The sequence below is a fragment of the Drosophila eugracilis genome, unplaced genomic scaffold, assembly GCF_018153835.1.
Source record: "Drosophila eugracilis isolate 14026-0451.02 unplaced genomic scaffold, ASM1815383v1 contig_1104, whole genome shotgun sequence".
Taxonomy (NCBI): Eukaryota; Metazoa; Arthropoda; class Insecta; order Diptera; family Drosophilidae; genus Drosophila; species Drosophila eugracilis.
In genome coordinates this window covers 241,641-266,434 of record NW_024571881.1, presented here as the reverse complement: position 1 = coordinate 266,434, position 24,794 = coordinate 241,641, and the positions used below count along the sequence as shown (strand labels likewise).

The 24,794-nt window shown below is 37.3% G+C and overlaps 3 protein-coding genes across 4 annotated transcripts; 1 reads left to right on the top strand and 2 right to left on the bottom strand.

Moving 5' to 3' along the window:
* Positions 1-304: 304 nt before the first annotated feature.
* LOC108109825 (E3 ubiquitin-protein ligase CBL-B-B) lies at positions 305-7,624 on the top strand. The gene is made up of 6 exons (XM_017218561.2): positions 305-1,189; positions 1,674-2,081; positions 2,198-2,322; positions 2,386-2,507; positions 2,566-2,697; positions 4,389-7,624. Exons 1-6 carry the CDS (start codon positions 636-638, stop codon positions 5,664-5,666), a joined length of 2,619 nt encoding a protein of 872 aa, XP_017074050.1. The 5' UTR covers positions 305-635; the 3' UTR covers positions 5,667-7,624.
* A 286-nt stretch (positions 7,625-7,910) lies between these two features.
* Positions 7,911-17,798, bottom strand: LOC108109793 (cold shock domain-containing protein E1). Of its 2 annotated transcripts, none has more exons than XM_017218502.2 (10): positions 17,756-17,798; positions 13,593-17,146; positions 12,845-13,407; positions 12,377-12,771; positions 11,573-12,299; positions 11,346-11,499; positions 11,109-11,278; positions 10,071-11,012; positions 9,827-10,004; positions 7,911-9,758 (listed from the first exon to the last, which is right to left on the bottom strand). In XM_017218502.2, the coding sequence occupies exons 2-10, from the start codon at positions 13,627-13,629 to the stop codon at positions 9,742-9,744; spliced, it is 3,183 nt and encodes a 1,060-aa protein (XP_017073991.1). In that variant the 5' UTR covers positions 13,630-17,146; positions 17,756-17,798; the 3' UTR covers positions 7,911-9,741. The 2 variants fall into 2 exon arrangements, with proteins under 2 accessions (XP_017073991.1, XP_017073992.1); XM_017218503.2 differs by lacking the exon at positions 17,756-17,798 and adding an exon at positions 17,669-17,690.
* Positions 17,799-18,249: 451 nt separating this feature from the next.
* On the bottom strand, positions 18,250-24,636 carry LOC108109795 (UPF0687 protein C20orf27 homolog). The gene is made up of 2 exons (XM_017218504.2): positions 24,401-24,636; positions 18,250-19,853 (listed from the first exon to the last, which is right to left on the bottom strand). The coding sequence occupies exons 1-2, from the start codon at positions 24,438-24,440 to the stop codon at positions 19,348-19,350; spliced, it is 546 nt and encodes a 181-aa protein (XP_017073993.1). The 5' UTR covers positions 24,441-24,636; the 3' UTR covers positions 18,250-19,347.
* Positions 24,637-24,794: the final 158 nt, after the last annotated feature.

Sequence of the window (24,794 nt, the reverse complement as noted above, 5' to 3'; positions counted from 1 at the left end):
TCTCGCCTCTGCAAGGAAAATATTGGTAGATGGAAAAATTCAACTACATACCAATTTACCAATTTTCAGCTTAAATCCTTTTACAGGGTACAATTCTACAGTTATGAATTATTTTACATTACATATTCATTCGTATTTATATTTAACGAATTTAAATCCTTTAAATCAAATCCTTATGCTAAGTAGTACATTTCTTGAGCACAACGTTTTAAATTCGCCATTTTGTAACGTATTCTTTAAAGCGGTCAACTGTGACGTCACGGCCAAATGCAACCCTTCGCACAATGTGCCCAACTGCTAAAAATGTAGTGGTATTTACTAGCATTGAAGCCGCGGTCACATCGAAATCGCACTCATTGAAAAAGTCGAAAATATTGTGTGGGTTTTTAAAAACGCAAACGTCGCCGAAACGCGTAGCCCCAAATGCACACGCCAAGTGCAGAGTTAAAGATAAAGCCATTCCCCTAGTTGGGGGATATAAATCGGATGTTGGATTAGATTTTAAGAGAAAAGTCGGATAGAAATCACCACTACTACTACACGGACAGCAGCAACAACAACAGCAGCAAGAAGGAGAAGAGCAAGAAGAAGAAGACGAGGCAGCGCAGTCGGCAGCGCAGCGACAGAGAGAAAAGATGGCGACGAGAGGCAGTGGAACCCGTGTGCAATCGCAGCCAAAGATTTTCCCATCGCTGCTTTCCAAGCTCCACGGCGCCATCTCGGAAGCTTGCGTCTCACAGCGCCTGTCCACCGATAAGAAGACGCTCGAGAAGACTTGGAAACTGATGGACAAGGTGGTCAAACTATGCCAACAGCCCAAGATGAACCTAAAGAATAGTCCACCATTTATTTTGGATATCCTGCCGGATACTTATCAGCGCTTAAGATTGATCTACTCGAAGAACGAGGATCAGATGCACCTGCTCCATGCCAACGAGCACTTCAACGTGTTCATCAACAACCTGATGCGAAAATGCAAGCAGGCCATCAAGCTTTTTAAGGAGGGCAAGGAGAAGATGTTCGACGAGAACTCCCACTACCGCAGGAATCTCACTAAGCTCAGTTTGGTTTTCTCGCACATGCTCAGTGAACTAAAGGCTATATTCCCCAACGGGGTCTTCGCCGGTGATCAGTTTCGGATCACCAAAGCAGATGCGGCAGACTTCTGGAAGAGTAACTTCGGTAACAGGTGAGCTGAAGGCTTATCTCAGACCTAGTTTGGAACTTAAATCGCATTTGGTTTAAACTTATTGCTAGCTTGTTGGAGATAGAAGGTTTGAAAATCAAAACCAAAATCGTGAAAGAATCAAACCAGTTTTAACCGGTTCACTACCATCGCTGGCCAGTTATTTAGAATGTATCATTTAGTATCTTTAAAAAGTACGAAATCTGCGAAACTAAACATTCGATTTCGGTTCTATTCTTAGGATGTTATCTTGCATTTTCTAGGCTTCCCTATTTTGCTTTTTATCGCTGAGATGTACATATGGTACTTTACTTTTTATCGTAATGTGATAAAATCATTGCGCTTACAATAAACTTTTTTTTGCGGTTAAAGAAATCTCTTGTTTGATTTCTTTATCAGTAGCTATGTACACATTTTAAACATAATGGAGAAAATTCCGATAACAAATATAAATACAAATACTTACAACTTTTTGAATTTTTTACAGCACATTGGTTCCCTGGAAGATCTTCCGACAGGAGCTAAATAAAGTACACCCCATAATCTCCGGCTTGGAGGCTATGGCTCTAAAGACCACCATTGATCTGACCTGCAACGACTTCATTTCCAACTTCGAGTTCGACGTATTCACACGACTCTTTCAGCCATGGGTAACCTTACTGCGCAACTGGCAGATCCTGGCCGTCACACACCCGGGCTACGTGGCCTTTCTCACATACGACGAGGTGAAAGCTCGCCTGCAGCGCTACATCCTCAAGGCAGGCAGCTATGTGTTTCGGCTCTCCTGCACGCGTTTGGGTCAATGGGCCATCGGATACGTCACTGCCGAGGGAGAGATTCTGCAGACAATCCCACAGAATAAGTCGCTGTGCCAGGCGCTACTCGATGGCCATCGGTGAGATATAGTACTTCTTACGGTTTTCTTTAAAATTTAAATTTTAAAACGAAATTAGCCTCTGTTAGACTACACCTAGAGTTTTATGGCTTATTAATTTTTATTTAAACTTTCAGCGAGGGCTTTTATTTGTATCCGGACGGCCAAGCTTACAATCCGGATCTGTCTTCTGCCGTTCAAAGTCCAACCGAGGACCACATCACCGTAACCCAAGAGCAATACGAACTATACTGTGAAATGGGTGAGTTTAAAAGGTAATTTCTTAAAATTCTTAAGTATTAACAAATATGTCTCGCGATTACAGGCAGCACTTTTCAGCTGTGCAAAATCTGTGCGGAGAACGACAAGGACATCCGAATTGAACCTTGCGGACATTTATTGTGCACGCCCTGCCTCACCTCCTGGCAAGTGGATTCCGAGGGACAGGTGAGCGAAAATAACTAAACCACTGTATAGAGCAAATTTAACCAGTGAAATGTTATAGGGATGTCCCTTCTGTCGGGCTGAGATCAAGGGCACCGAACAGATTGTCGTGGACGCCTTCGATCCGCGCAAACAACACAACCGGAATGTCACCAATGGGCGACAGCAGCAGCAGGAAGAAGACGACACTGAGGTATAGTTTTGTTCACAGCCTGATCCGCCTGCTCCGCTGCCGCCTGTGCTGCTATTTATATACATATTACTCTTATGATTACCTTTGGTTCGTTTATACAGTTATATATGCCTATATATATACATATATATATATATATTATATATTTTAGATTTTACAACTGCTATTGTTTATATAAGTTTAATGTTTAGCCTGCAGTTTGCAGTTGCAGTTTCGAGTTTAATTTTGTTTGTTTAGCTGTAACATATTTAAATTATTAGCCAAACTCATGCAACTAACACTCATAGACCCACGCACACACACACATATACACAGACAACCGCATCCATTGTCCATCACGCACATGCATATAACGTAGTTAAAGTTCTTTGACCGGAAGTCGCTCATCAACCATCGTTTGTTATCGCTTCCTCTGTTTTCTCTCTGCTGGTTTGGTTTGTGTGCGTTCGTTTAGTTGTTCGTTCTTCCAACTCTCTCTCTCACGCTCTCTCTATCTATTGATCACGTTCGCCTCTGTTTATGAATCATTTTAATCGGTTCGATTCGCCCTCGATTGCACTTTTGTACATAGGCACTATGGAATTTATAATAATTGTAACCAGTTCTGTATTACTTTGTAATTTTTCTTTCACATCGAGCTTAATTTTCTCTCTTATCTTTCTGTAAACCGCAGTATTTCTTGTATCTATCATGCTTCTTATTCATTTTACTCCGTTATGTGTTTATTTCATTTTAGTTTATTGTTTAATACTTCCAAAGATATATTTAGTTTGTAGTAGCGTGCGTTTACCCTCCCCCCTCATCTATTCAATTTTATTTGTAAGCAGCCACCCCGCTGCCCTAAGACTGTAATTTATTATTAACAAAAAAAGGAGAAAATTAAGAAATTAGGCTAAACCAAAAGGGAGGCCTCGAATCGATCGATAATGTAGTTAGATTGTATGTAAATTAATTTTTTGATTTCCTGTGTCACAAGGCCAGAATTTATAGCGCTCGTTGCTATCAAAAATACGAACGAAAAAGTATTAGCAGATAAATTTAAAAATCGAATTCATTTTTCGGCTCATTTCGTTAACTTAATATAAAAAAACACTAAAACAGATCGCATTAATCTACACGATAATGACTATTTATATAATACATCTAATGCAATTTTTATACATTTTAGCATTTAGTTTTTGATTTCCTTAATAAGATTACGGCTAAAAACAACAACACACGACCACAAAAAAACAAAAACAAAAAATGAAACAAAACAAAATATATGCATAATACGAATATTTAAATATTGGTTTGACTTGACTTTTATGTTTCCTCATTTATTTAGCTGTGTTTCTCCTAGAGGCTTCTTATTTTCCTCAGATTTTCTGTTTGACGTGCATGCCCATTTCCTCCAGCCAGCGGCATGCTCTATGATCAGCAAAACACCTGCTTAAGGGGTCAACATTGTTCAGTTGGAATCCTTCACATGGAATTATAAGGAAAAGAACTAAACATATTTTATTTGTACATAGTCTCATTTAAATTTCGTTAGTTTTATTTTAATTACACTGACTATTGTTTTTATTTAATCGTTTAGTAAAGTTTTTTCGAAACTTTTTGTTACTTTAGAAGTTTTTATTATTCCATGACTGAAGACCACTGAACTTTAAGGATACCTTTAATCTGATTTCTGTTCTGGATATGTTTAGGACATGGGCGACTTCAACATAGCCACCTCATCGCTCCACGCACTTAGCACATCCTCAACGGTGGCGGCCGAGAAGCACAGTCCTCACACATCGCCCCGTTTGGGACGCCGCAGTACCACGCCCAGTCTGATGGCCGTGCAGAACGATCTCTATGCGGGCGGCACGCCCACCCTTAGCCTACCCAGCAGCTCATGCTCCTCCATCGCCGCCGCCTCCACATCCTCCTCCTGCTCATCAGCATTAGTAGCAACAGTGACAGCTTCAACATCCTCCTCCCAGCATCAGCAACCGCAGCCATCGGCTCCTCCTGCTTCGGCGGTCCTTAGCAATGGAGGTGGAGGCGGCGGAATCAGCACCAGTCAGAAGAACACAAATCGAATGAGTGCACCGCTAATTGGATCCTGTGTTGCCAATTCCACCTATGGCCAGAAGTTGCCCCACAACTCCACCAGCAGCAACAGCACCTCCAGCGACAATGCTTCCAGCTCGAGTTCATATGCCATCTTACAGAATCTTCATGATCCGGGTACACCTGGAACGGCGGCAGCAGTGGTGGCTCCTCCTCTGCCACCCAGAAAATCTTCACCTGGCGTAGAGACACCCAGCAAGGCCACGGCTCCACCACCACCAAGCAGCAGCAAGAGTATCGACAACATCCAGTGCAGCTTGGACAATGTGCCGCCGCAAACGACTGCTCCACCGATTCCGCCACATGTCTCGCCCAGCGTGGACACCTTGGCCGAAGATCTTATGCGACAGCAACGCATATCAACGAGTACTACATCGCCGGTGCTCTCACTGCTGGACGAGGACATCGTGGAGGTAGGTCCCGCGGAAACTATTAGCGGAGTGATCGATACCCGTCCGTTGGAGGCGCGCGGCGTGACCTTGACTCGGCAGGATTCGGCATCTTCCCACTATACGCAACTTTGCACCACCAGCAGTGGTGGTTCCGCTGCAGCACTGGCCAATGGAAAGAAGGCCACTCCGGCCAAACAGAGCCAAACTACAACGACGACAACAGCGACAGCGGTGTCGGGCAATGGGCAATCTAATCCTACCCAGCAATCCCAGCCGCTGCTTTATGCGAACGTGACGATCAATCAAAAAGACTGCGGCACCGTGCCCTACGAGAACATTAACCTGGAGTACATTGCCCGGCTGATGAACGCGGGCTACTCCAAGGAGAACGCGATAACCGCCCTGGGAATTTCGCGCAACAACATCGAGATGGCCGGCGACATCCTGCGCGAGTTTGTCTCCAAGAACAGCGCCTGAAGTGCCATTCCGGCGGATTGTTAAACCGGATGACAGTGCATCACCTAAATGAAAAAAATCAATCAGTCGAACTTCTCTAACTCGAAGAAAATTTGGAAATATATTCTCAATTTCCAAATATTTATTGAGATTTTAAGTAGGTTGTTATATTTTTAAAAATAACAAAATTAGGATTCTAATCGGTGAAATTGTTTTCTATTAATGTAGTCATTTTCTGTTAGTGTAAAAGTTTAATTAGTGTCTCAAAGAAAAACATTCAGATTCCTTTTTTATTTTAGGGTATTTAAATTAACTTTGTAATTTATTTTAATTCTATAAGATATGTAATTATTTTTTGCTTAAAGTTTTTTTTGTTTATTGAAATATATTAATTTATAATATAAATAATATAAATCTTAACATTAATTTATAATACCAAATTGTAGGAAACTCAGTCGTTAAACGCTAGTGCCATTCAAATTTGTAATATTAAATCGCAAGTTAGAGAAGGTCGACTGTAATCAAGAAGCATACGAAAAACGCGTTAGACTCTAAAACCATGGTATATATTCTTCGATTTAGGAGCACCAGACTCACACACCTGTCCCCCAACACACAGTTACGCTAGGTTAGGCGATCCCAGAAGATGAAACCCTAAGAAAACCCCACTTGGCGTAGCCAGCACAAGCAATTCAAGTTTCCCCGTTCGAAAAAAGGTTATTAAAGAAACAAAAAAAAGAAAACCAATTAAAATATTGCCACTAAGGCGAACAAAAAGTTAAGCACAACCCTTGGATATCAAATATAGCTATGTACACTTAAATTAAGACTATCTAACTTCTTCCTATTAAGAGAAAACAAATATATAAGAAATAATAACTCGTATATACGCAGTTCTGGAAGAAAAACTTGCCCACCCCGAAAAATACACACGAAAAGTAAAATTCAAATTTTCTCTCGCTCTTTGATATAGATTAACAAATCAGAAAACGAAAAGATCTGGTCTATATATTGTATCTCAACTAGGTCGATGCTTTTTTTCACTATCATGCCCATGAGCCCATCTATAAGTAGTCCATCGTTTCATCCAAAAAAAAAAAAAAAAAAGAAAAACCAACAGAATATTGTTGATTGGATGCATCATCGTAGGAGATCAGAATCGAACACAGCCATTATTGAAATGCCTTCGGTGGCAAATGCCTCCAAAAAAACAAACACAGAACTCTGAGTTTCCCCTTAACACCAATTGCAAGCAAGGATTACACAAGTGAAGGACACAACACCCAAGCAGATCCGATGCACTATCAAGTTTACCTCGATTTTTTATACAAAGCTCGAACGTTTTTGTAATAGTACTCGTAAGTTCAAATCGAATCAATTAATCTTCCCGAATGTTTAACGAGAATATAATCATAATTCAATTTTTATTACGAATCCCTTTTTACTGGCTTTATATATGATATGATAATCGATCGATCGGTTTTTAAATTTGTCAAAACAAAAACAGTTCTAGTCCCACACAAAAAAACACAATTTTTGCCATACTCGTATATCTACTAAACCTAAGCGATATATATATATATATATTTATTTATAAATAGGCGATATATATTTAATGTGCAAAAACAAAATCGAATCGAAATCAATGCAATATATTCACTAAACGAGAAATCAATGCAAAAGTTAAATCATAAGATGTTTGAAATAACCTCAACACATACGAGTATAGAAGTATATAAACGAAAAATGAAAGGATCTTGAGATTTTAAGCAGCGTAAGGACAAAGGATACAAATTGTAATTCCCAGCATATTAAAAAGAGAGCCCAACAACCGAATGGAAAGTGAAGTTTAAGAAAGCACACGAGAGTTTGAAGTGAAGCTAATGATGATACCATACCATAGTCATGTCATGTAACCAAACAAATCTAAGCAGATATAAATTATTCTTATAAATAAAAACAAAAAATTAAACCAAAAAGAAACGACTTTTAGGGTTTGGGGAAGTATCTTCGAAAATCCTTATCCTTTCTTATTATAATTCTGTTGCGTTCTTTTGATATATTAATATCCCCAAATTAGATTAAAGAAATAAACCGGACTGATTTGTAGTTTATTGAAATATGTATTTATTATTTATTCTGTTGTTGTTGTATTATTTGACTTATATAGTTTGCGATTTTTTTTTCGTATTCAAGCACATATGTATGTATGTATTTTTCTTGTATTTTTTTTGTATCTTTTTTGATGTTTTTGTTACATTTTAAAGTTTTTTCGATTTTTTTGTTGTGTTTTATTTGAAATGTTTTATGTTGTTTTTTGTTGGTTTTTCGTAATAAGGATTTTTAGTTACTGTGCTGTTCATTTCTTGCATTGCATGAATGACAAAATGCCCAGGTGCCGGCCGCTCTGAAAATGTTTTTGGGCTGCGATGGCGTTTGGCATTTCTGTCGACTATATTCATCAACCTCAGTTACCCCACCCGCCCTGCTGGATATATATTTATATCCTGCATATATCTTTATGTATGTAGATGTATAATCCGTTATACAATATTAAAGTTACTATTTTTTTTTGCTCTTTGTTCTGGTTTTTTGTCTGTGAGTGTCTGTGTTTTGCTTAATGTAAGTTCTTCTTTTTGTGGTTTTTGCTGTTGTAGTTGTATATAACATGGCTATAATAGGACGTACTGATCCCAAATTTGTTGTTAGCTTGTTAAATGTGTTTTTTTTTTGTATTTTTCTTGTTACATTATTTTGTTTTTGTTTCTTTAGTAATTGAAATTCATAATTTTCACAATATTTGCTCTTTGTTACCGACACACGACACGCTCATAAGGTTTTGGTTTTTTATTTAATTTTTTTTTTAGTTTTTCCTCGTATATATAGATTTTTTAAAAATTATTTTTATAATCTTCATTAAATGGTTTCAACAGATTTGGCGCAGCAAATTTTATTTGCTCTTCATCGTCACACAAAACTTTTCGTAATTTTCTTCTCTCCTCAATATTTTGTTGTTTTTTTTTTGTGAGTTTTTGTAATGCGTTTTGTTGTTTGTTTAAATAAATATTTACGATGTAGCATGTATGTTTTGTGTAATATATGTTATGTAATAAGTTAATGCAACCGTCTGAATGCAACAAAATAATTGGCGAAACAACTTGGTGTGTGTTCACAAGCGAAGATCAAAACGAAGGAAATAATAACATTAATATTAGGTATGTTTTTACGTTAATGAATATGTAAAATATATATGTACTTGTAGATATAAATACTTTCTTCTTGCTTCACTCCATTGATTGATTTCTTGTTTGTTGTTGCTGCTGCTGCAACAGTACAATTATTATTCAATAAATATAAATCGTTAACAGTAAGATTGAAAGCAGTGAAAGAACAGTTTTCGAGAAGTACAAAAGAATACGATTAGAGCAAGATACAATAGAAGCAGGAACTATCCCAGCCATAGATAAATGTATTTAGAGAGTGTTGGTTTCTATACAAATTCTAACGCAATAATGCAAGGATTTCGTTGCCATTCTATAATAAATACTTCATAGATTATGTTGCTTGTTTCCTTCATCTCACTTAGTTTTGTTTTTCGCATTGGTTTTCTTTTTTTTTCTTTTTAATTAGTTAAAATTAAAGCAAACTAGTAGAAAATAGTATACGTATACAAACGTTTTGGTTTTTTCTCTCAGACACTTGGATTTCAATTTCATTTTGCTTCAAACTGGCCACAACGCGGATCACTGTTGCAACTAGTTGAAAACAAAGCGTTACAATGGTGGAGGGGTTAGTTGGTAATATTACAAATAAGTTTCGATTTCAGACACGAAGAGTTCTTTTGTTGAGTTGCCTTTAAGTAGTTTCGTAAATATTAAATGTATGCCTTTGCTATCAATTATTATCAATTACGATCGTTTCCAATAGTGTTTGCTTCTAGGGATTATATTCGTTATAAATGTTTGTGTATATGGTTAGGGCGACAAGTTCACGTTTCTGTTAGTTGGTTGATTGGTAGCCTGCTCGCTTATGGCTTGCGTACAAGAATATATATAGCTGTAGGTAGTTGTCTTTGATGTGCATCAGTTTCAGCAATCTACTCCACCAAGTTGCCTAAAGAAAATGAAATTTTACCAGGTCAGACAAGGTCAATAAGATGATAGGGTTTAAGTTTTGCTCACCTGGAATGCGTGGATGACGCGCTAGAACGGAAAAGCCCTTGCCCTGCGGTCCTTTGGGTGCGCGAATGAGTATTAGGCGCGGCACAGTGTCATCGCCGTTGAGCTTGAGGCGCGAGATCAGACGATCTGGACGATCGTTTATTTTCAGAACATTGCAAGCCGAAGACTTTCCATTACGCTGATGAACAAATAGGTTTTTTTGTTAATATATAATTATTCTAGTATTATTAATCATCAGCATTACCTGATTGGTGACCACGGAGAACTCTACGGTGTCGCCTGGATGTAAAGCGACTGTGTTGCCCTGCACCTCGGACATGTGGAAGAACAACTTTTTGCCGTCCTCCACTTCAAAATTGAGAAATCCAAACTGGCCCTTAATGGAGTCCACAGTGGCGCGTTTCTTCTGCCTCACGGCATTCACGTTCGCAGCCCGACCGCTTTCATCAATGCGGAAGCTAACAAGGTCACCCTTCTGAAGCAGATCCCTCTTGTTTACCAGACTAGTGATCCCAAATTCGTGTTGCGAAATCACAGTAGTCCGTGACTCATCGAGAATCTCAATGAGACCGGCATATTCCTGCTGGTCGGGATTGATGCAGCGCAGCGGACGAGCCACCACACCATTGTGCGTGGTTTCTAGTACAGCCGGCTGAGGAATGGAATTCTTGGGCAGCATGCGGACATTCTCCGCCGGCAGGCAGTTTCCAGAAACGGATGTATTCCCGTTACGAGCCAAAGTGTATTCCACCTCCTGTCCCAATTCCAACCAATTCGGGTTGCCCAAATAGTTACTAAAGTGAAAGAAGACCTCTTCGTCGTGGGACAAAGTCTCAATGAATCCAAAATTCTCCTTCATAACGGCTATAAAGCCACGGTACACTTGGCCAGCCTCAGATCCGGCATGATTGTTGTTTTCCATCTTAAAGTCATCCGCCTGGTGACCCGGATTGTTGCTTCCCACGCTGCTGGTACTGCCACCGGGACTTCCGTGCATCACATAGCCATTCTGTAGCGAAGCATTCGAGCTGCTGCTACTGATTCCATTCGACAATCCTGCTAACTGGTCATTCTGGTTGATGTTTCCTCCAGCATTTGGCTGATTAAGATGCAACTGTTGTTGCTGCTGCTGCTGCAGCGAAACTTGCTGTACATTGACGGCTATACACTCCTTGTTTCGTTTGACCTAGTGGATGAACAACAATATTAGACTTCGTTCCAAGTATTTAATAGAATTTACTGAATAGATAATTCCTGGACCATATGTAAGTAATTAACTTACCATGTAAATATCGAAGCGCACTCGCTCCCCAATCCTTGGTGGTTTTTCGCAGTCTTTAAGAAAATACATTATAGTCTTTTTAACATCGGCATGCTCGTAGGTAATCACACCGCCCTCGACGCGATCTTGAGATTTAATTGGGCTCTTGGGCGCCTCGCGTGTTACGCAGCCTGTTTAATTTAAGAATTCTCGAATTAAAAAAAGGTTTTAGTTAAAAACGTAATAATTAAAGCATACCCTCTATGTTGCTGGCCACTAGGGTTTCGAATTGCACTGTGTTGGGCGGCAAATGTTTAATGCGAATGGCCTGCAAACGCGAGTTATTATAGGCCAATCCAGGCTCTTGAATGACAGTGAATTCCACCTCATCGTTGACATCGATTTCACGGCTCTATATAAATTAACAAAATAGTGGTAATTAGCGTTTACTTATATTGTAAACCTATTTATTATTAATGTCTCACCGTATCTAAAACTTCAGTAAAGTGGAAAAATAAACGCGCCTGACGCTCTACGCAGCGCAAAAAACCGAAGCCCTCCTTAAGCGAGGCAATGGTGCCCTGCTCTCGCTTTTCACCGGACACCTTGAAGGTCTCGTCCAAAAGGGCAATCGAGGTGGCCCGTTGCAATTGATCACGCCTATCAGTGGCAAGAAGGAACTGCACCCAATCACCATGGCGCAGAGTAAAGTCACCTTTCTGATCCTTGTCCCCGAACAAAACCTCCACCTCGGAGTAATCCAAAGCCCTATAACGAATGCGACCTGGCAAGGGATCATTGTTTTGACGCACAGGATTATTGCGATCAAGCGACTTGAGCACCTGGCCCTTATACACCGTGCTGTCCACGTCCTCAAAGATCACTGATCCCGGAGCTAGGCGCGTGATGTTGCACGCAAATTCACGGCCCTGTGGAGGCACAGATGCAGACTGCATTTTTGATTGAAGGATGTTGGGGTTGGTCGGATCGCCGCTGCCACTTACGCTCCGCGTCTGAATGGTGAACTCGACATCGTCACCGGGACGCAACTCGACATTGCCCTCGGCCTCCGAAAAGTGGAAGAAAATCTCCTTGACCACATCGGCGCGTTCGATAAAGCCAAACGACTCTTTCATCGAACAGACCACGCCACGATATTTAACCGGCTGAGCCGGATTCTCCAGGCGAATATGGCAGGCGCCTAGATTACCTCTGTTAAAAAATAATAAATAATGAATATATAAGTAAGTTATAAAAGGGTTATAAGCTATCTAAAAACTAATTCTCACCTTTGGTTCGTTGCGATTTGGAAGCTGACCTTGTCGCCAGCGCGCAAGTTGACATTGCCTTCCACATCGTCTTTGGTATAGGGTAAAAAGAAGCATTCGCCTCGGTTTTCATAGCTAATGCGACCGGTGGTCTCACTGGAGTTGAGCACGTTGTTGGCGCTATCTGTGCGCAGTTCAGTGGTCACCGTGCCGGTAACCCGCTCCTCGGAGAGAACAACCTCTGGGGCTATCTTAGACACTTGACTAGCTATCGGCTTGCCGGTGCGGCGATCATAGGTCATCTCGAACTCCACGGGATCCCCAATTTTCAAATGATCAATATTACCGCTGAATTGCGAGAAATGAAAGAATAGACGTGCCTGCCTCTCACAGCACTGAATGAATCCATAGGAGTGCTAAAATTAAAACGAAACACAGGGCATAAAATTAGATATTGCGGTCAAGTGAAAGTTCCCCTCATCTACTCACCAGCAGCTTCTCAATGATACCAGTTTCCCGGGTGGTCTGGCTAGGATCTGCAGCTGCGGCTGAAGAATTGCTCGACTGGGAGCCAAAGATCGAAGAGGAACTCCCAGCACCGTTGGTCAAAACGCTGTTAGATTGGAATACTCCGATTTGAGGAGGATTCTGAATGACATCGTTAACCTCGTTGGCATCAAACATTCCAATGCTTGGATGTTGCTGCTGCTGCTGATGTTGTTGCTGCTGCTGTTGATGCTGTTGCTGTTGATGTTGCTGTTGATGCTGCTGCTGTTGATGCTGCTGCTGATGCTGTTGCATATGCTGCTGCTGCTGCTGTTGTTGTTGATGCTGCTGCTGCTGTTGATGATGATGCATATTCTGTTGCTGCTGCTGCTGCTGTTGATGTTGCTGCTGCTGCTGCGACGGTCCCTGACCTTGCGGCTGCAATCCCAGCGTTGTTGAGTCAAGCGTAAAGGTTCCAATGGTCGGAAATGTAGTCGGGATTCCCAAGTTGCGAATCTCATTAATGTTGAAATAATAGCCATCGCATGGCAAGTTGTCATAGATTTCTAAAGAGTTAATGTTAAAGAAAAACATTATTAGTAGACTAAAATGTTATCTGAAAAAGTCTATTTACTAATTTGGGATATAAAAAAATGAAAGCTAAAATCAGAAAACAAATGAAATAAATAAAAAAAGGAGCTTGAAGCTTACATAAAATTTGTGTAAATAAGGGAACCAATTCCCAACTTACCTTCGCCGGTGCGGTACACTTTAGATTGGGTATTCATGTTGAATTGATTGATTGGATATTAACAAACAAAGAGAAATGCTGATAAGGACTAGCAAATTGGAGATTGGTTCTTGGCGATGGTGATTGCAATTGCGATATTATTGGTATTGGGCGGTCAGTGGTATGACCCGATAAACCGATCCGATAATGGATGCGAATGACGAGAACGTTTGGAACGAGAGTTGAAATTGAAGAAAGCGCGAAAAATTACCGAAAACAGATTTGTTGATCTCACTTTTGTTTTTAATGTTTATTTTTTTTTTTAGACTTTTTCGTGTTTTTTTTATATCAAAGAGAAAAAAACTAAGCAATAAATACGTATTTGTTTTTTTTTTATTTTTTGTTTTTTGTGTATATATATTTTGGCTAAACACTGGCACAAGAGGCACTGAAATTCCTTGTCTTCGAAGTTAATAAAAATTTTTGTCTTTTCTTGAGGGCATGCCCCGCAAAAAAAATGGTTGTTTTTCTTAGCTTTTCTTTACTGTTGGTTTGTTTTTGTGTTTCTTGTTGTGTTTTTTTTATTTTTTTTTGTTTGTAAAAAATGCCGACAAATATTGTAACGTTGTTGGTTTGTTTTGGTAGTTTGAAGTTCCTTCCTGGGTCTGTTGTTGGTTTTTTCTAAAGTTTTTTGTAATATATATTTATTTATTTATTTTTTTTGCTCGTTTTGTGTATTCAAAATATTGTTGTTTTACGATGAAAATGCATACCAGCTGCTGCCGTTGGTGTTTTTTGTTCGAGTTTTGAATTATTATTGAATTATTGCATTTTCTTTGAAATGATTTTGGTTGATTTTTTTTTATATTTTTACTTTAGTTTTACTAGAAAAATACACTGGGAATACTTTTTACTTTTGGGTTAGATTAGCTTTTTTTGATATTTGAATATTTTGTGTGTTTTGCTTGATTATATTGTTTTTTGTTTTCTATATAGTATACATATATATAATATATATTTTGTAGGCAATCGTTGTGGTTTATAGGAAGTAGTAGTGATTTATTTTTAATTTACTTTCGAATACCCTTAGTACAACGATGATTTTTGGGGACGAGGTTCGAATCTCTTTCTTCTTCTCCTGATGCTACTTCTTCTTCCTCGCAGGACTTCCGTTTCCGGTTCCTTCCTCTTGCTCTCCTTCAATCTTTCCTTCAGTGTCGATTTCCTATTTTGTTTCGCTGTACGTTGCTATTACTTTTCAGTTGCACGATTTGTATATTTTTGTTTGTTATTTTTGTTGCTGTGTTATTGCTGTTTCATTTACTATTCACTAAGCAAAAATTATGAGTTTTAAGGTTTTTCTTGTTTTATATTTTAATATATAATAGATATAGGACACCCGTTATGTGGAGTTATCCTCGCTCATTTACTATGTTGAACTTTAAGCCTACGATTTACTTTGTTTTGTTTAAATATATATATATTTTTTGAATGCGTTTTGAAGTCTTTTTATAACCTAGGGTTTTTATGTTTGCTTTGTGTTGGTTGGTTTTGTTATTTTTCACTTATTCCTTTGTTTTGTTTTTTTGTTTTCTCGGTTCACGCTTACTAGATTTAAGCTTAGTTTAATAGTTTATATAATATAATATATAATATACTATAGTATATATGTATCGAAGTCCTTTAAGATATCACGAATTTGTTTCAATGTTTTTTATCTTTTCATTTGCATTTGCTCTTAAGTGTAAAGTTGTTGTTGTTGGTTTAAGATGTTTTTTTTCTGTTCTCTGCTTCCTCTTTCGCTCCTTCTTCTTTGCCTATTGTTAAAAATTACGGGTTTTTCCTTTCATTCCATTAGAGATTTTTTGTGGTTTTTCTTTGCGTTTTTCCTTTTTGTTTATTTAAATTTATAAATTTACAGTAATTATCACAGAGTTGTTAAATCTTTCTTTGAATTTGTTTTGTTTTTTTCTCCGTTTTACCTCCGTTTGTTGCAGTTGCTTTTGCTGTTTTAGACTTTTAACATTTCTCACTAGGTACACTTATAAAAAAAACTGAATTGAAAACTAGTAAAAAACAATGTTTTATTGGAAAAAACTAAAAACTGTTTGTTTGGCACAAGGCCGCAGCTTTGAATTTGTTATGTGTTCTTTATGTATATATTTTCTTAATCCGTTTATCTTTCACTAATTTATTGTTTTTAGTTTTTAATTTTATTGGCTAAGTTAAATTGCTGGTGTTGTTGTTGTAGGTCTGTGTAAAACGTGACTTAAAACTTATAGAATTCTTGTAGATTTTTGGTTTTAAATGTTTTCTTTATTGTTACCGTTATTTTTAGTATATATTATTTATTCACACTTTTTGCGGCACAATTGTTGCTTAATCGGTTTTAATCTTCTCCTCTGCTTCTCCCTCCTTTGATCTCTCTGTCTCTCACTTCCTTTTCGCCCTTTTGGGCCTTTATCAATTTATAACTTTCGACTTAAGTTCTAGCAGTTTTTTTTTTGTTTATTTTTAGTAGAATAATTTAGATTGATGTTGCGTTTTAAATTAAATCGTTTTTAATATGTTTAAATTATTTGTTGTTGATTTACTCCCGGTTATTTTGTACTTTAAAACATTAATTCAGTTGTTTGTTGTTGGTTGGTTGTTGTTTGTTTGTTGTTGCTGCTGCTTTTTTAGCTCGGTTGCTGTTGTTTTTTTGTCTTAATTTAAATTAATTAGCAAATTGAATTCACTTTGACTTAACAACAAAAAATTCGTAATTAAATTAAAGCTTTTCAGGAAAAATAATGAGGAATTTTGGGATTGATTTTTTAGCGCTTTTCAAAGTGTATTTTTTTTTCGGTTTTGTTTTTTGTTTTTTTTTTTTTTGTATTCGAGAGCTCGTACGCCGTAGCGCCTTTGCCTTTATTTTCCCGTTAGTTTCATTTCCCGTTGCCTTTTTGTTTTCAGTGCTTTTGCCGTTTTCTTTTTGAACTCCGTTTTACTTGCTCCTTCGTAGTTTGCTTTTTATTATTTTAGCTTTTCTTTTAATTTTTTATTTGTTGGTGCTTTTGAGTATTGACGAGTTAATTTCACAGCGTTTCAATTTGTTTGGTTTGTTGTTGTTGTTGTTGGTTTTGTTGTTTTATTTGAAAGTCTTCGTTTCAAGCTTGGCTTGTTTTTTGTTTGTTGTTTTGTTTTATTTTATTTGCGCAGTCGCTTTATCTCCCTCTCTCTGTCTTTCTGTCTCGCTCACACCCACGGGCGGCGTAAAAATTCTCGTTTTTTCCGTTTTGTGTGTTTTTTCTTTGCAAAGCAAACGAAACAAAAACAAAGAAGAGTCCAAAAAACTTAAAAAGTTTTTGCTTTGACTTTTTTCTTTTGAGCTATGTTGTTGTTGGTTTTTTATGTATTTTTGCTGTAACTTTCAATTATATGCGATTTATATTTTGTATTTGTTATTTTTTGATTCGTTTTCGATGGTTTTTTTTTTATTTTTATATCATTATTTTTGTTGTATTTTATATTATTATTATTTGTATTCAGATTATGATGAAAGTGATGTCAAAACGGAGTTTTAGTTACAAAAGCTGTGGAATAATAAAAAGAGAAAGGTGGAAACGATTAGGAAAAATCTTAATTTTTGTGTCTTTTTTTTTTGGCTGGTGAAATCTACACCAAAAGTCTTGCTGCAGTTTTATCGATTTTTCAGTGTTGCAAATGGAGAGATTTTTGCCTGCCGGAAAAAATTGCACAAACACATGCTCAAACCTACTACGCACACACACTCATGCTCAGCATCATACACACGCATACGCAATTGCAATTGTAAACTATTTTTACTCATTATTGTTGTGGTTTTTTGCGTAAAATTAGCAAGCGAGCCGACTGTACACACACATGTACAACCACCCGACTGCCAAGTTGGTAAAAAAAAAAGTTTTTTTCCTCAACTTTTTTTTCAGGCTGAAAATTTTGGTACACCTCGCACGCACACACACACAGGCACAAGAAAACTGGCAGGCCCTAGTGAAAAAACCTCATTTGGCCATTAAAAACCTTGTTTTTCTGACACTTTTTATTTTTAACCACCACAGCTTGATTTACGGCACATTTTATCCATATTTTTATTGTGAATTTGAGTTAAATAATAGTCCTATTTGAAGAGAAAAAGAATTTTCTGGACCAGCCACACGTACCACACGACAGCACAACAACTGCTTAGCGGACGCCATATTTGCCGACATCGCGATGAGAGTGTTGGAAAACGCGCGAAGTTCCAGGCAATTGTGACGTCACTTGCCATGGGTGTAGGCGTTTATAAGAAATAAATTCTTAATAATAAAGATAAATATAAGATATATTCTAATTATTCAGTTTCTTTAATACACAGGCATAGTGAAATTTAAAGAACAGAAAAGTTCGCTTTGGCAAAAGCTTTTTGAGGTTTTTTATACAATATTTTTATTATATTATTACCTGGTATCACTAACTTTCAAATTTAAGTTCAGTGATAAGAGCGTGTAAAACATTTATACACGATATGACGATCTTATAAATGGGGGAAATGACATTATACTATTTTTTGCTGCAACATGTGTCTAGTTTGTGACTTGTGGCGGGTATATCATATCTCCCTTCCCTTCTCAAGTTATTGTTTAAAATAAGGAAATAAAAATAAATCAAACCTTTATAGGGTTTTTAACGAGTTTTTATTTACGGCAACCTAAGCAGGTTGCTGGGGGCATAATCCGTAGTTAACTTAAATGTATGATGTTATAATGGTCACCAATATTTTGGTAATTTGGTTATCATTGATCAGTTTTTATAATATTAAATTTACAAAATCTAGTTAATGGTTCACGGTGCCTTTTATACATTTGACAGTGCTAAGTGTTATAAACTTGAATATATTATCAAAACGCCCTTGCTAAATACGTCTTTGGGCTAATTTTAGTCAAAAAGGTTTAATATCTTGCTTCGGTTAATGCATAAATGTTTATGCTACGAGCACCTCGATTTGGTCGTACATTAAATTGCATCTGGTTTTGCATACTTTTGGGTAAATTAATTTCCTGGTTTTCACAATGTCTCTATACACATTTAAAAGGAGGTCTATAGCTTGGTCTCTGTGTATATCGGAGGATATATATCTTTAGTATAGGTATTTTTGTAAAGTTAATTTGTATATGGTGCAGTTTCTAGGAAATGTATATGTATGTACAGTGCAATTTTAAATTTTAAAACCATTTAAATTGAGGGGAGACATCGTATTGATTAATAATTGAAAGCGTCTTTCTGTTTATGAATTACAAATTATTTACTATATAAATGTCATTAAATTGACTCCGTTGATGCATTGCTAAATGCATAAAACGTAATACATTATGAAAGCGTTTAGGTTTCAAAACAAAAACAACTTTTCCATTTTACTTAATGACAAACTGCAAATATTTGTTAATCTTAAGGGGAAAGTCAAGATATTGTGACATAACATGGTCTTGAATATCATTAAAAAAGTCAAGAACTCCTGGCAGTTTGCCCACTCACGTGTATTACATACTTGACAATTTCGGACACGGTTAATTTACAAATGTTAAGTACAAACAAGCAAAACTGAAACCGAAACCTAAATGTAAATGCTCAATGAGTTTCACATACACAATTGGTTGCTATGTAGGTAATAACTAACGTTACATATTATTCCTTTTTCGTTTACTTAAGAACTATGTAATTATCTGCAATTAACTAAGAAAACAAGTTGCGGCAAGGCGAGAATTTGGTTTCCAGTTTAGGGCTTGCTGTCGAAGCCAGCAAAGTCCGATGCCTCCGACTCATCCTCATCCCTTTCTACGCCGATGCAATGGATCCCGGTTCGCAACATGGGCGTTCCCTTGCCCTTTCCCAAGACCCGAGCGGCGATTACCAGCTGCAGCAGCTCCTTGGCATTGGTCGAGCTGACGATGTGTAGGACTTCGCGCAGCAGCTTCTCCTTGTATGCAAAGAATTCGATTTTCATCTCGAAAAAGTCATGTTCATCATGCTTGGTGCCCGCGAACTCAGTGATCTTGCAGTGCAGACTCGGCGTGGCACTGACCACCGGCTCAAATTTGCTGCCCAGCGACCCCGCGCTGCCAAACAGCGAGGTTGGGAGCTTCAGTTCAATCAGGTAGCGATGATTGATTTGTAGAAAACCCAGGCTCACGACAATCGTGTCGCCCGACCTTTGATATGTCACACAACTATCCGACTCGAAGTCATCTTTCACCGTGTTCGTGTCGAAGTGCACATGGTGGTCTGAAATGAGGAAGGTTTAATATCTGATAGTTTTAAATTATAGGAGTTGGATCAGAATGACTAGATATATAATATATTACTATATTCAACAGTCATGCTGACTTTTTACAAAAAACAAAGCAAAGATTTCCCTCTCCAGCAGCGCTTTCTATGTTATCTGAATCTTTGCGATTTATAAGTTTACACAGAATTTAATTGAAAATCTTATTTGTTGAACAAGCTGAATGGATGAATTAAAAACTGTGTTCCTCGAAGCCAAAGGTCGGCAAGGTAGACAGGTGAAATCGACTAAAATTGCCGTAATAAACATAAGTATTCCGAGATAAACAAACAAGCAAACAGAAGTCTCGGCCCCGCCTCGGGTAAATTTTCCCCCAGCGGTATTTGCAACGGAAATTGCGTGTAAGCGTGTAATTAAACGCCCCTACCGCTTCCGTTCCCTGTTCCTTACACAGTGAAAAATAAAGCTATTTTAACTGGCATTATCTGTAAGATATTGTCCTTGTAATTTGATAGCTTTATTATATATCTATGGAAATTAAAAATAAATATTTGGTACTTTTTATACTTGAAATGAAATGATTTTATTTTTTTAAGAAATATTCCTTGTGTATGAAGTTACGTTTGAATGGGTAATTGGAGAGCTGGGCAGTCTTAGGGCTTAAATCACATTAAAATTGGGTCAATTGGGACCAAGTGCACTGGCTGTTCTTTTGAGATTTGAAGCGTCAAGTTTTGCGCTGACATTCGCACTCTGGGGAGCCAATTGGGCTATGTGAAATATAATTTATAAATGAAAACCTTTCGTCGGATTTTTATTGATGCTAGCACATGCCGATTGTGCGGTAACAATAATGAAAGAGCAAAGCATTTGGTTGAAAAGTGTGGAAAATTATATACTTTGGCTGTCTATTAAATATATAAAAAATAAAATTATTTAATAGTCTTCTCGTTTTTCTGTGCAATTAACAAATCGCTGACAAATGTTTTTAGCAGCTATAAAAATGTGACATCTAAACGAGCTTCTAATCAGAATTCTAATCACAATCGAGCAATGCCCTGAGATATCTAAAAAGTCGCCTAGTTAATCATAGGCGATTGCCTCAGATATTGTTCGGCATATTTCATGGCCCCGAAAAAGTCGAGTCTATGTTAAAAATAGACCCCTTGACTAGTTGGTCATGGCAGTGGCATCGGCAATTGTGGCAAAAGTTTCTTCTTTTCAGCAAAACATTTCCACATGAATGTAGAAATTTGGACAGTGCGTTTCAAAAACTTAAAATATATATGATGTATAGATTGGAATATGTGTTAATAGATTGATAGATTGGCTACTTGGATAATGTCTTTTCCTCTCTCTTTTGCATTTCAGCATTATAATTATATTTATTGAGTATCAGCTTTCTTCCACAGCTTACCTAACTTTTTGGGAAGTGTTGTATCTTTTGTTTTCCGTTTTCAAATAGATATTTTTCTATGTTCTATTGTCGCAATCATTGGAATGTTGATATTTTATTTTCCTTCTTTTCTTGACCAATTTTTCTGTTTTCTGTTGTTTATTTTGGCCGAATGCCCGCTCAGCAGAACGTAATAATTCAATTTTGCACTTTAATTTGCAGGAAATGTGGGCATGATTTTTATTTGTTATTTATTTCATTTCATTTTTTATGTGTAAACGCAGACGAATGCGAAATTAAAGCAATTTTCCGGTCGCTCCTTTGCCATTTTACAGTATGTAAGCAATTTATTGTAATCCAGCTTAATCTGCTTTAAAGTCGCTTCAACAATGGAGGCAACAACAACCACAATGTTTCGTAATTGCCCCAAAGTGTCGCGGGAGAAAAGTCGCTTGTTCTTTTTATAAATTTCATTTAGAGTCATGCGCCACACTCAGAAATCCGGATGTCTGTGACCGGGGGGATCTCACGTACCCCCTTTCAATCACCATTGATTAACCATTAATGGAAATTCACAATCGACAGGCCTCGGCAACAAGCAACTGTTATTGCTAGAAATTCAAATTTGTGTAGACAATTTTTGGGATTTCATTTCTCTATGGCATTGCCGCAATAGGTTCAATTTTTGTATACAGATAAACTATGAGATGCATATCTGACAGATTGTCTTCCAATTGAATTCTTGTTGGCTTTCTCTGGGCATTTCAATTGGTTCGTTTACTCAAATATATTCTAATTTAATGTCTGGAAATGGGTGGCTTGACAACCCGTGAAGATCTTTATGAAGTTCTAATTATGATCTTGGTATGTGCATATCGTTAAAAAGGTTGGGTTTATTGATTTAACTAATTAATAATATATTAAGTATCTTTTAAAGAACCAACCAATATTACAATTCACAACTTTGAGGCCATAAGAAGTTCTCACTGAATTATTTTTGATCATGTTTGCCAAATTTCTCAAGTGCCTATTAGCCTTTGTCCAGTTTTTCCAAATTGTATAATATTTCCCTCTCAAATTGAATGTATTTTTTATTGTTAGACGGGGCGGTACTTGTGGGTCTGCACCATAACTAATGCAGGTGCTTCCCTATGGGGGATGCCATAAAAAGGCATCCATTGGCCGTACGTGCCAAATTGAATATAGAATATAGGAAATGCAAAAGGCATGGGGGCAATACACAAAGCCAAAACCAAAAACAAAAACTGCAAACATGCATAACAATATTATAAATTGTGTTTTTCAGATTCTCAAATCAAAACAATTGAAAAGGTGTCCGTGTCCCAACGAGACAAATATCAATCACGAACGAACACCCCATGGGCTGGGTGGATTTGGGTGGTCAAAAGGGGGTGTGAATAGTAGTAGTAGTACCCCCAAAGCGGGTGCTCCCTCATGCAACAAATACAACGAGGCCAAACAACGTGCCCGTTGCTTTCCCAGACTCTATAAATAGACCAACTCATGAGGATTGCACAATTGCATATCACCTTATAGAAAACAATAATAAAAAAAAAAACAAAAAACCTGCAACAATGGAAACCTCTGGTGGCGGTCAGGTTATATGTATATAGATATGCAATTTAATTAGCCCAATGGAAGGGGATCGTTGTCATCATTATTGTGACTGTTATTGTTGTTGCTGGTGGTTCTGGGGTGCAGAAACTATAATCTCCGGACGGGCGCTAAATGAATTTACAATTAGCATTGCTCATGCAAACGCTTGGCAAATATTATCAAACGCTAACTCACGACAATTTGCATGGTTTAGCGATAAAGTATAGGAGAAAGATTTTTTAAATGCTCTACAAATAACCACGTTTAGGCAAAAAACAATTAAACAGCACGTAAAGGAATTTTGACGTTTATTGAGTTAAAATAAGGCTTTTACCTAAGATGTTTTTAAGCTTAATTAATATTTTTAAGGGTGCTAATACCCCTCTTTTTAACTAACTCATACAGAATTATTACCCTATAATATATCGAAAATGACCGCCACTTGAAACTGCTTTCAAAAAGCCAAGATAAACTCTAATTGATGAAAGTGTGTATATACAGAAATGGAAACTATTTTCGTTTTCCATGTGTTTATGAGGCACAATTCATTAACTTCTGTCAGAGATCATAAATTAAAATTAATCTAAGACAATTTAAGAACGCTTTCAACAGGCTCAACTGCCATTGATAAAACTTGTGGTCGAGCGCCGTTTGAAAAGATAAGAAAGCCCATTTAAGTCACGCGAATTGTGATAAACGCGGTAATATGGAAATGGAAATGAAAATCATCGATTCTGCCGGCAAATGTCAAATGATTTGTGCAAGGGCAGCAAAGTAGGATGTGTGGTAAGGTGGGGAAAATTGGCTTAGCTTTGGCCGTGAACAAATATTATTTTTAATATTGCGGCAGAAAAGCAGGAAGAGGTCAAGAAATAACAATAAGTAGGAAAGGAAACGGGGAGAATAGGAAATGTGTGAAGTGGACAGGAAGGAAATAGCCAAACACTCGTGCACATGTTGCACTTAGCAACCTTTAATTTTTACTCATTCATGACACTTATTACAAAATATTTTTTATGTTCGGAAACTAAAATCGGAATTTCGGTAAACAAAGATGACTGATTTAAAAAGAATTATTTTAATAAACAAAATGATTTAATTAAAAATATATATATATATATATATATATATCCGCAGTGATTTTCATATTTATTTTTCACATTCATTTAAATCTTGAACTGTATTGTACAATTTATCTCAGTGTAAGTCAACACGACTGTGTATGGCCAAAATGCAGCTGTCCTGAATCCCAGAAAAGGTCAACAGGAAACGATTTTTCTTGAGTTGCCTGACTTGCCTAAATTTAGTCGACATTTCCCTAATTTCTAATTAAACAGAATTATTCGCCAAACTCAACCGCTATTACTCCGTTTTAACCCCCGTTTACCTTACCAACATAGAAAAGCTCAGACCACAGTTTTTGGCTTAATGATATTTTAAGGCACTGAAAGAGGTTCTATACAAATATTAGAGCGCCACTTTAATGGCTATGCAAATGACTTGAGTAAACAGCGGGACGAAATGAATTTTTACCTTGATGCTCCACATTTTCGTTGGCGGCTTCGGCGCTCATTTTTAATGCCCCAAAAATTTGCAGCTCCGGCTGTTAATTATTTTTGGTGGGAGAGTTAAATGCCAACTTTTTCCTTTCAATCGGAATTTTAAGGAACCAAACGACGCGCTTTTTTCGTAAGTTTTGAAATATTTTTAGCAGCGAAAATTGATTTAAATCAGTTTCCAACAACGTCGAATAACAAAATAAACAATCGCTTGAGTAGGGTGACCAGCTTTGCAGGAATATCGATATGAGAAAAATTGTTATCGAACATACTAATATACTAATCTTAGATACTGAGCAACACATCATATATACCAACAATATTATTGTACTTAAAAAACTGAATTAAATAAGCTTTTGATACAAATT